The sequence below is a fragment of the Euprymna scolopes genome, chromosome 10, assembly GCF_053919585.1.
Source record: "Euprymna scolopes isolate OS-2025 chromosome 10, ASM5391958v1, whole genome shotgun sequence".
In the NCBI taxonomy this organism is placed as follows: domain Eukaryota; kingdom Metazoa; phylum Mollusca; class Cephalopoda; order Sepiida; family Sepiolidae; genus Euprymna; species Euprymna scolopes.
In genome coordinates, this window is record NC_136491.1 from 70,377,675 (window position 1) to 70,390,004 (window position 12,330).

The 12,330-nt window shown below is 36.0% G+C and overlaps 1 protein-coding gene across 1 annotated transcript in view; it reads right to left on the reverse strand.

Annotated features, from left to right (window-relative positions):
- Nucleotides 1-650: 650 nt before the first annotated feature.
- Nucleotides 651-12,330, reverse strand: part of LOC145286090 (beta-hexosaminidase subunit alpha-like) — a 76,082-nt gene continuing 64,402 nt past the window's right edge. The window contains exons 9-10 of the mRNA XM_080134768.1: nt 11,826-11,930; nt 651-2,110 (exon numbers count right to left, since the gene is read on the reverse strand). Of these exons, the coding sequence (XP_079990894.1) occupies nt 1,966-2,110; nt 11,826-11,930 (250 nt within the window). The 3' untranslated portion in view covers nt 651-1,965. The remainder of the gene's footprint in view (nt 2,111-11,825; nt 11,931-12,330) is intronic.

Consider the following 12,330-nt stretch of genomic DNA (forward strand, 5'->3'; position numbering starts at 1 on the left):
ATATTTAATAATTTACTTTATTTAAATCCATGCAATCTATTACGATTGTCGCAAATTTAAAAAGAAATGTTTTGGCATTATCATGTACTGGATTTGTACTTATTATGTTGTTGGAATTTAATGTTTTCTTAACATATGTGAAATGTTCACATTATAAAACTGTTAAACAATTTTCTGTTGAACATTCACCTTTTTTAAACTGTTAAAACTGTAAAAAAATGTGACGCATTCATTGTTTTCTTTCCATGTTTCTGTAAATAAATATATTTTTAAAATATCTAAACAGTTTGACAAAATATATAATATATGAACTTAAATAAACATAGTTATTTGAATAGATATGCGAATAAAAAATTAAAAAATAATTGATAAATAAAGTTTACATATTTTTATATATTTTTATTATAAGTTTAAGTTTACTATAAAAATAGTTTAACAGTTTTACAATGTGAATATTTCATAAAATAAATTAAATTCAAACAACATAAGTACGAATCTAGAAGATGATATTGCCGAAACATTTATTTTTAAATCAGCGACGATCGTAATAGAGTGTGCAAGTTTAAATAAAGTATATGTAAATAAAGTATATTAAAATAAAATACAGTTAAAAGAAGAAACGTAACTATATTTGACTATATTGATTGTTTTTTTTGTGTTTTTTTTTTGGGGGGGGGGTAAATTTTTACATTAGCTCCCCCTCCACAATTTTCCTTAAAATGACGACTTTAAAGGTTTCCAACTATGCTGATTAAGAAAATGTCATTATTATTTTGCAGAGATAATTAGTTTTCAAGATATAAAGACCTGGATTATGCACTGTAATTCACTGGTTGTCAGGTTTGTACGCACGCACAATAAACAAATTCTCTTCTGCCGACACTGTCAACCCCAATTGTTTTTTAATATAGCAGGTTAAATTTTGGGGAAATATTTTTACCCCCCCCCTCCAAAATGGCATGTCTACTCTGAAAGCCGATCTTAACATGAGGAGGTTGGAGGTGATTTGGACAAGGGACACCTGAAGAAGGTAGAAAGTTACACCGGCTGAAAAGTTGTGAAAATAACATTCAAGATGAGAATAGTAGGGCGGATGATATAAATAAAACAAATTATTAATCCTCGTCTCAAAAATTCAGAAACTTATAAAAATTACATGGAATCTTATAAGATAGTATCCTATTTCCAGTGTTTGTGCATGGACAATAGTATTTACCCTCTCCAAAAATTGAAAAATACAGAATCATCCTCGGCTTTACATATGTCCGTTGTTGCAACGATATTCTTCCTTGTGAAATAATATGAAGTCTAAATGTTCATTATTATTATTATTTATAAATTTAATTATTAAAAAAACTCAATCATCAATACTTATAAAATTACCTTTATTTAAAATATAAAGATAAGTAATAACGGCAAACCAGAAGAACACCTGACTCACAGTCCAAAGCAAATGGTGTCTAGTCAGATTTAGTTCTTAATATTAAAAACTTCCTGTTTTGAACCACTTCCTCTTGTGGTTTGACAAATTTTGTACTAAATTTTATTTATTAATTCATTTATTATATTGTTTGGTGAAAGTACAGAATAATTAAGAAATTCCCCTTCTATGTTAAGAATGGGTTTCTAAATAATCGTCTGCTGTTTACTGATCATGATAATATTATTTAAAAAGCCATTTTTAACATGGATGCGGGGAGGGGCTTTGTTAAATATTCTGTACTTTCACCTAACAATTTAATAAATAAATTTGGCAGAAGTTTTATTATGGATAGAATTTAATATCAGTAACTTAATCTGACTGGACACTGTTCACTGAAGACACTGAATCAGACGTTCTTCTGGTTTGTTAACATTAGAATCCGTCATTAAAAAAACAAAAAGTCTAAAATAGTATTTAAAAGAAAAATAAATTTCCTAATATCTGAAAAGTATATAAAAAAATATAAATCCATGAATATCTAATTAAATATGCACGATTATGAAAAAAATATAAATAAGAATAATTTTCTTCTCAATTTCCAAGAGATTTCCCGATGAAATCTTTTTGCTGCTTTCTTCGATTGAACAAAATCCAGGTCCTGAAATTGGCTGAGCAGGAATACCACGTCTGTAAAGAGACAAAGAACTATATTAATATGATAGAATTAGTTTAATAAAATATCAGATTAAAATAAAAAAATTTGTATGAAAATCGTTCCAGACAAGATGTGAAGCCACTTGATGTAAGCATTCATTTTTTTTTTTTTTGTGGACTGTTATCTTCATCTTCATAGTTGTTATTTCCTCTGGCCTTTGAGGCCCGTAGCACAGTGGATAGAGTCATTGAGTCTCTACGGTTCCAGTTGAGCATTTTCTGAAGATAGCGGTTTCAATCCTACCTAAACAAGCCAGAGGATTAGATGACCAAAACATGGTCAGACAACAACTATGGAAGGCAGTAATTACTGGGAATATGATAAAATAAAAATAGGGATGGAGAATCAGCAACGATTGTGATCTTCAAAATATAGTTTTTCTTTTTTTAAACGAGGTATCTTATACTAATATATTATCCAGTTTGTGTACTTAAGTGCTGTGAATGGTCCTATGTCATTACTCAACTAGACATGTGTGTAATGGTGTTAAGCAAAGCCTAAAATAAAATCCCTTTCACTGACGGAAAAGAAAATTGGCCATGACAGTTTTGGAGAAAAAAAAGTTTTTTGCATTAGACTTTAATCATAGCGCATTCAGCATCTCCTACATTGCCATTTAATCTGTAAGTTTTTAAATAAATCCCTAAATAAGTCCATATATTTTTGTAAACGTATAAAATGCACTTAATTGGTGGTGTATATTACATGCATAGATTAAGTATTTTTCCTGGTACTACCAGATCAGGCTGTCTATTGGCTTCCTGAGACGAAATGCACCTACATTGATGTTCCTTTTTTGTTTTCTATTCTCTTTTGTAAAACTTAATTATGTTCTACAAAACCAAAAACAAAAGCCCCCTTCCCACCCCCTTTTTTTCCTTCCCCTACTTCCCGGTCCTGGATATGACCTTAAACTATATTCAGTGGTGAGGCCCCAGCTTGCGGGCTTTGGGGAGTGTGGAACCGCCCTTTAATTGCCATTGCTCCCAGATTCACTCTGACCCGGAGTGGTAGTGCCTGTTAGGGTCCCAACTATGGGTTAAATAGAAACCGACTTGAAAACAACAAATATATTCTATTAAAAAAATTTTCTTTAAAATCTTTGGATTCGGCATTAAATAACCTGAAAAGGGTTGATATGCCGTAAAACAAAAACAACCAACCAAGTATTTTTCTTAAATATTTTTTTTATAATTTATTGAAAACTAGCAGGCCGCCTGGTGTTGCCAGGTCATAAAATATGCATAAATATTATATTTTAATGCATGCATGTTTCTTATTTATTATTATAGAGTCAATTCTGTATTGATTATTATCCAATGTATAGTAATGATTTCAAGTTATAAAAATATGACTTGGGTGCCATCCATTAGAATCGAAACCAGAGAGTTTAGCACTCGAGCCTTAGTCATTATTTAGTTATCTAGCATCATTAGCATCTGAACTACCGAGAGATGCATACAAGAGTTAAAATAAATTCAGCTATGAATGTTTAATTTTGAGTATGATCAAAATTAACAGCAGGAGTAATGTTTTATCCTATCAAGGTCAACTGTTTTGTTTTTAATTTTGACACCTTAGCAGCAATTTTTGCCAGCTAAAAACCAAATCGAAAGTGTGCTACAGGCCCAAATACCATAAATATCAAATTTAAACTTTGTAGACCAAATATTCAGAGACGAGTTTGGTAGAGTTTTACACACACACCAACAAGGTCACTTATATATATTTGCTGGGTTCGAATCTATCGACTGGTGTTAATCGTGACACCCTGCACTGATGATTCCGAAAAGGATGAAACACTAGTGTCTGTAGATATTTAATAATTATTATAGTAAATAATTATGTCAGCCCCTTAAAGGAACTCGTTTCTTATCGTGGAGCACTTTAAGCTGAAATAAAAAGTCGGTCAATTTAGCTCTTATGTGCAGATCATCATATAATGATTAGATCACGCTGGCAGACGTTAAAAAGCATTTAAAAAATATATGTTTAAATTTCAATAATATTTCTCGAGGTTGACGGTAGCAGAATGGATTGAGTCCTTGCTAATGAAGCCAGAGATGGCTTCTGTTGCCGGGTCCGAATCCTGCACTGATGATTCCCAAAAGGATGAAACACTAGTGTCTGTAGGTATTTAATAATTATTATAGTAAATATATATATATATATATATATATATATATATATATATATATATATATATATATATATATATTTCCGTGTGCTAGAATGTTCTCAGCTTAAATTCTATGCAATTATGCAGAATGTAGAAACTATGCATACATAGAATTCAGCGTAACAGTAAAATGAAATTAATCCTTTAAAAAGAAACCCTAAAAATGAATAACTAATTAATTAACGCTTGTTTTTCAAAGAAATATGCAAGTTAGTTAAGCTCCATGTAGTCGCTTGTATATCCATGAGTGAGTATATTAAGAAATTCGTTTTAATAATTTTTAAGTTGTAAAAGTAGGATTTTAATTTCAATGTCAGAGCGAAAAAAAAACAAACTCACTTTATAGATATATAGGTAGATTACAAAACAACTAAAGATTTATTTTTCTTTTTAAAACAAAGTCATGCAAAATACGAAAAATTAGTGTAGGAACAACACCCTCTTCCATGTTAAGAATGAATTTCTAAATAATAATACTATTCAGAAACCCATTCTTAACATGAAAAGGGAGGCTTTTTTTAAAACTATTCTGTCCCATTCTTTTTATGAAATTATAGATATTTTTATCCTAATTATTAAAATTTGGTCGATTATTAGATTGATTCAAAAACTGAGATACATTTAATAATAGTAATACTGCTAATAACAATAATGAGTTTTAGTAATGAGTCCAAAATTCCGTTAGTAGAAACTAGATTAAAATTCACATCCAAAGAATTGTTTAGGTGAGGATTGATAATTTCTATAATTTGGATCATTCAGACTGATGCCATCATCTTGGATGTTATCCTCACAACATTTCGGCTGATGTAACCTAAGCAATGGATAAAAGTGTTAAATTATAATCAGTCTAAATCGTCTGAAGCTTGAAAGTTCTCTCCTCAGTATGGGAGATATTAAGAATAAAGTTGCGAATTACTTAAAACTTATAGCTGGGCATGGATGACAGAGCAAGAATAACCACCCAAACAAAACGAATTTACCTCCTCTCTTGAGGCTCTCTGTGGGCTTAAAAGTACCTATTTACTATGCCTCCCCACGGGACAGAGTTAGACACTAGGGTCGTTTTTAACGTGGAGAAAAGGTACAAAAATAAAAATTGTCTCAGTCGTGAAGGATTTCTCCTCCACCGAAAGAGAACAAGAAATAGAAGTGCAGCATCTGAAGAACAGATACTACACTTTGATCTTGTCCCGAAGAAAAGTAATCTAGATGATTTAGAGTCTTACCTCTTAGCAAACTTCCTGGATATCTTAGCATTAAATAAAACAAACCTATCCTCCTCAATCCCTTCTAACTATCTCCCTCTCTGCCGTAAAGACTCAGATAGAGATAGGCTCGGACTTGGAGTCTATATTTAAAGCACCCTCCCCTTAACTAGAGAGCAACGTCTGAAAATGGATGATCTGGCCTTTAAGTGCTTTCGACTAGCCTTTCATCACTGTTACTTATATTTTCTCTACTATTCCCCCTCAAGTCAGGACTGTACTCTAATCGATCATGTCTCTGATAATACTATTAGATATAGATAGATGCAGCGCTCTCCTTAGATATTAATGTCCAAATTCATGTGTTTGGTGACTTTAATGTTTACCATAAAAATTGGCTCGGTTTCTCGGGTTACGCAGATGCAGCTGGATGCTCTACTAACAGCTTCTCTAGAGCCCATTCTCTCACACAGATAGTCTTGTTCCCAACCCGGCTCCTAGATAGTGACTACCAGCAAGCTTCACTTCTAGACCTATTCCTTACTACAGTACATGAGGATTGTGTAACTAATGCCCACAATCTGCTCTGATGAACTCATTGAACTTGTGTCCGCTCGATGTACATATTCCTGACAAACCCATTTAGCAACAAAATCAGACCCCTTCGCTCTTGAGATCCCTAAATGCCAGAAAGTATTCTACTTTAATAGCTTCTTTCCTAGAACGGTTAAACTTTGGAACTCCTTCCTGCTACTTGCTTTCTAAACTGTACTGATATGCAGAAGTTCAAATACAACGTAAACCAACACTTAATCTTTTATAGGCATGGTCGCAATTAGTAGCCCCTTACGTCCAAGTGGCAATGTGCCTTGTTTGAAGCGAAGGTGAGTAAAAAAAAAATGAAAAGAAAAAATACTTGTGGATTACATAGGAATTCCATTCAAAATTCCTTACAGATGCATAAGCTTAAGTTAGAAGTTTTCAAGACCGATGCGACACACCTGACGAAGGTATGAGGTTACCTCAGTCAAAACATTATGAGAATAACATCTAAAATGAGAACAGCAGTCTGATTAATGCAAATTATATAAATTACACAGATACTCTACAACATCGTTTAAGTTCGAATGTATTTCTTTTTTAATCTAAAGGGTATTCGACATTAGTTCAAAGCGAATTATTTTTGTTAAAAACATAATTTATAAAGCAGTAGAAATTAGGTAAAGGTGGAAATCCAATTCATTCCACGGAAACATTTTCATCAAACTCACACCTGATCTTGTGTCTCACCACCTGAACATGAGAAATTGATCCTTACATAACGTAACACAAACTGCCCCTTCTTTTAAACAATGTCTGCTTAAAGTGCAAAATATGGACCATGTTGTTTTCAGATAGAATTTTCAAGTTATATTCAATTTTTACAGTAACTTTTATTTATTAAATTGTTAGGTGAACGTACAGAATAGTTACAAAATACCCTTCGCATGCTAAGAATGAGTTTCTAAATAATATTACTATTTCAGCAGCGTAATAGCATGGATGTGCAGATGTAAATGCATAAGAAGTGACATCACCGGTGGTGAAAAAAGGACTATAAAAAAAAAGAAAGACAAAGATCTCGATATTCGAGATCATGTGGATGACGTCATGGCCATAACAAGGAGGAAATAAATGTTTTACAGAACCAAAAAGTGAGTCAAAATTATTTCCTAGTCTGTCTTGGTCTCCTTTGCAACTGAAACTGCACACAACGTGCGTTGGTTCCTCGATAACATTACAAAAGATTCTTTTGGCACTTCAAGCAACAGCTAGGACATACATGTAGAAATAGATGATAGGGCCTATGAGGTTAGCGCAATAAACTCGAAAAAAATCACTAAATTAAACAAAGAGTCTGGAGCAGAGGTGTTTGAGATGCTTACACTAGTAGAATTTGACATGGTACGTGAACAAAATGAGGATATGGAAATTAGAGAGTTAAAAAACAGACTTAAGAGGGAGAAGGCCACTAAGGCTGAAAGAAAAAAATCCATACTTTTAGATGAAATCGTCTATTATGTCTCACATCCGGACGAAGATCCGATTGTGAAACTGTATATTTCAATCCACCTCAGATCCAGAGTGCTGGTGCAGTACCATGATGAAAATAGGTACATGGGAATGGATAAGACATACCAAGCGATTAAATGCAAGAAATTTTGGTCGTGTCTATTTAGGGAGGTGGTGGATTATGTTAGCAAATGTGTTACCTGCCAGACTAGAAACTTAAGTAAGATCAGACCTATGCTGTAAGAATATGACACCTCACTCTACCCGTTTGCAAAAATGGCGATTCATATATGTGGACGTTTCCCAAAGACAATTTCATGGAACCAATACATTGTCGCATCTATTGATATGTACAGTGGATGGTCAGAGTGTTTTCTAGTTCTGAATAAAAAACCAGAAACAATCAGTCACTTGGTTATAGAAGAGATATTCCCTCGATTTGGTGCTCTCTTACAGATAGTTACAGACGACGGACTGGAAACATCAATAATATCATGAAGAGAACACTAGAATAGTTAAACATTTATTATGTGATGACATCTTTCTACCATCCTCAAAATAACAGTAAGATAGAACAGTTACATAGAACGATGAATGATACACTTGCGAAAGTAACAACCCATATTCATGGGACCTATAAATCAGATGCTAGTGGTTATTAGATTTAACACGTGAGTCTACAAAGTTCTCTCCTTTTTATTTATTATACAGCCGTGACGTAGTGCTCTCATTAGATAATTTATTAAGGCCTTGCAGAAAGTACCAGGGAGAGGATTATCATTAAATAGCTCTCCAAGAAAAACATAGGGCTTTCACTTCAGTTAGAAAAAAACTGAAGAAAGCAAGAAAAACGCAGATAGACATACCTAGAAAGTAAAACAAAGTCGGTAGAATTCAAAGGTGGTGATTTTGGGTATTACAAAAACCACCATCGTCAGAGTAAATTAGATAAGAGAAAGCTGCTGTTCTACCTGGTACTGAAGAAAACAAGCCCCGTTACTTATAAAATCACGAATCAACTCATGAATACAGTCACAAAAGCTCATGCTGAGCATCTTCGTGCAGCTGATGTGAACAAATGGGATCTCCAAGATCAAATATATGAAGAATGATGCAAGCGGCCCATTAAATTTGGAACCATTGGATACAAAAATCAAAGAGGTAGATAACAATGAATTTGTCCATAAGTGATATGAATGCTTTCGAGAGAATTCAGACAATGAATCAGATATTCCAGTGATGGGACATTATCTAGCCATGAGGGATGATGGGGGACATGGAAGTTAATGATGAGGGTTTTGAAGATTTGGTTTACGAACAAAGTAGTTTTTACTTGGCCTTTTGGTCAAGATCAAAGTGTAGTATCTTAGTAGTGATGGCCCAGTCCGGATCCTCGGCGTGTGGTTCGGACCGGGTCTCCAGCTTGACAAGAATTGGTTGGAGGTACGGTCAAAGGTGGAGGCTGCAGTCAATTCGTGGCTTCCTAGGAAACTTTCCTTAAAGGGTAGAGCTGAGGCATGCGCCACTTACGTCTTTCCTCTCATCCTTTACCGACTGGCCGTACTTCCCCTGCCTGCACAACACCTAAAAGCTCTTGTCGAACTCTTGTCCTCGCTCCTTTGGGACAGAGGAAAACACTGGGTGAGCAGACAGGTCTGTATTCAACGTCCGTATGAGGGAGGCTTGGGAATGCCGGACTTGAAGTGTCATCGAGATGCTGAGAGGCTAGCCTTCCTGAGCCACTATATGCAGAATGACCAACCGTGGCACCCCGTGGTTACTGCCGCCTTCCCCGACCTCGTTCTCGACCCTTCCATCGAGAGCCGTCGCAGGCCGCGGGGAGAATCTGCCTACATGAAAGAGTGCCAAGCCGCGCTAAAATGACTACCAAGGTCCAGTGACCTTGTGACTGCTACCCGTAGGGAACTCCACAGGGATCTAGTGAAGGGGGCCGCTGACGACCCGCTATGCGCGCGTTTGGGGTGGCAGCAGAGTGAGATCTGCTCCGCGTGGAGCTGGGCGCCAGGTTCGAATCATCTGAACAATTCGGAGTTCTCTCTGACCTGGCTATTGGCCCGAAATGCACTTCCACTCAACAACATACAATGCAGTTCTGGGTTTTTGGAGTCGCCTGATTGTCTCCGTTGTGGGACAACGGCCATAGAAACTATGGATCACGCTTTCTTCGATTGCCGTGAACTCCGCCAGTACTGGTCGTATGTCAGTGGAGTTACGGCTTGCATCGATCCTGAGCATCCTCGCCCAATTACTGTATCCAATGTTGTGGACAATGTGAGGCCGCCGTGGGACCGGGAAAGACAAATGGTCTACGTTACGATCTTGGCCGTGGCGAGAATGGTGATTTGGACGTCGCGTCTGCAAGGTTGCCGGGGGGTGTTGTCTTTTTCTGATCAAGATCTGATCGCTTTCTTTAAACACCAGAAGATCAGATGTGATAGAAGAAGGCTGCATCGTGCAGCATTTGACAGAAGATGGATACATGTGGCAAGTCTGTGTGTACGAAGAGGAGCCAAATTTGAATACGTGTTCTCCGCCTAGGTGTGGAACGCGCAGTTCTGTAAAGTAAAATTAAACAAGTAGCCTCTCAGCTAGCTGAGTGTGTGTTCCATCCCTCCCCGATTAGGAAGCCTCCAAGATCCCCATCCCCTCTTACCTGCAATTTTTGTTTTCACCCCTTCCTCTAAATTTTACCCATCTTGGAGAAAAAGAAATACAAACTAACCTCCATCCCTTACCCACAAAAATTTTCTTTTCTCCATTCACCCCCATCTAGAGGGCATCCCCACCTAGAGACTGACCCGCAGAAGCGAGGTTCCTTTTACAAACCTAGTGGAACGGGCAGTCTATCAACTAAACGGGGTTAGGAGGGTCCTACTAATCACCTTTTGTTTTTTCTTCCCCCGCCCTCGACAAAAATGAATTATTGTACCATTTTATTGTTATCTTTTTTGTTTTTACACGTCAATAAAAAATGTTTTAAAAATTGGGAGTTACTAGGACGTCCCCCAATATGAAAGGGTGAATGCAGTATTATGGTGAAAGAAGATACTAGCTGGGAGAAACTTTTGACTTTGTTTAGTTCTGGAGTGACAAGGATGACCAACGACCCCCAAAATCCCCCCTTTTGAGTTGGCCATGTGCCTAAGTTTTTTGTTCATCGTTGATTTTGACTGTATTTTTTAACATGAATAAAAGATTTAATATCTCAAAGTGTAGTATCTGTTCCGGCAGATGCTGCAAGCTATGACTAGCTATGACTAGCAAAGACCAGATGTGGGGGCAACCCCACATGCCTGACCATTAACCAGCTCCCATTTCCCACCTCTTGGGAGCTGGTCCCCTTTTTCCCTTCCCCCTCCCTTCACTCCTCACATTAAAAATCGGCCTTGTGCCTAATTTGCTCGGTGGGGGAGCAAATAAATACCATCTGTTCTTCAGATGCTGCACTTCCATTTCTTGTTCTCTTTCGGTGAAGGAGCAGTCCATCACGGCTGAGATAATTTTTTATTTTTGTACCTTTTCTCCACGTTAAAAAACGACCCTGGCGTTTAACTCTGTCCCGTGGGGAGGCATTGTAAATAGGAACAAAGTAGTTTTTCTTCTTTCAATCTTGTAAAACGTTGTCTTTACATATTTGAAGAAATACGTTGGAATTCCTTTTCTTTTGAAAAAAAAAAAAAGAAAATATAAAAGAAAAGGAAAGAATTTCTGATGAAAAACAGGGAAAATGAAGGGGACATTTTATTTGGTTTGTTCATGTTTTTGTAAACTTGAGTTCTTTTTTTCTTGTTTTTTATTTTTCCTCGGAGAAACATCTAAATTCTCTTGAAGAATTTATTTTTCAGCATGTGAAAGAGTGTAACACAGCACGAATGCACATATGTAAATGCATCAAAAGTGACGTCACCATGGGAGAAAAAATGACTATAAGAAAAAAGAAAGACAAAGATCTCATGAGAGATAAGATAACATTTGAGATCTCGTGAGAGACATGGTGAACATTTTCGATCACACGAGTGATGTCATATCCATTTCCTTGTTGTTACGAGGAAATAAATATCGTTGTATGGAACTAAAAGTCAAGTTGGAGTTATTTTCTATTCTTTGTTTTGGTTTCTTTTGCAACTCAAACTGCAAACAACGTGTATTGGTCTGTGGACAACGTTACACATGGTCCATATTTTGCATAAGTACCAGAGTTTCATTAAGAAGGATGCTTTACTTTACCTGACCATACGACATCTGTGATTGATTAAGCGTTGTTTAGCTGCATTGTAATCTTTAATATCCTTTGCACTCCACAGTCTCTCCGCTACAACTGATGCACGTGGCCTAAATAAAATAAGAAATAAAGCATAGAACAGTGTTAGTAGAACATAAAGCTAACAGAGGAACATATTATTATCATTATACTTACATCATATATGACATAATCATGTTGGCACATCGGTTCCCATCAGATCACCAAAGTTAAGCAATGTTGAGCCTGGTCAGTACTAAATGGGTAACCATTTGGGAATTCCAGGCGCTGTATGTGCTCTCTGCTTATCGGCATTGTTTTCAGTCAGTCTTGGGCCTCTCCTTACCACTGATAAATACTTCTACTATAAAAATGTCAAATCTTTTAAAAGAGACACTAGGTATGGAAGTGTTGGATTCTGCATGTTCTAGAACTGTTACTGGAGAACTTTGGTTTGATGTATTTTTTGGTACATTAAATAACCAAGATAAC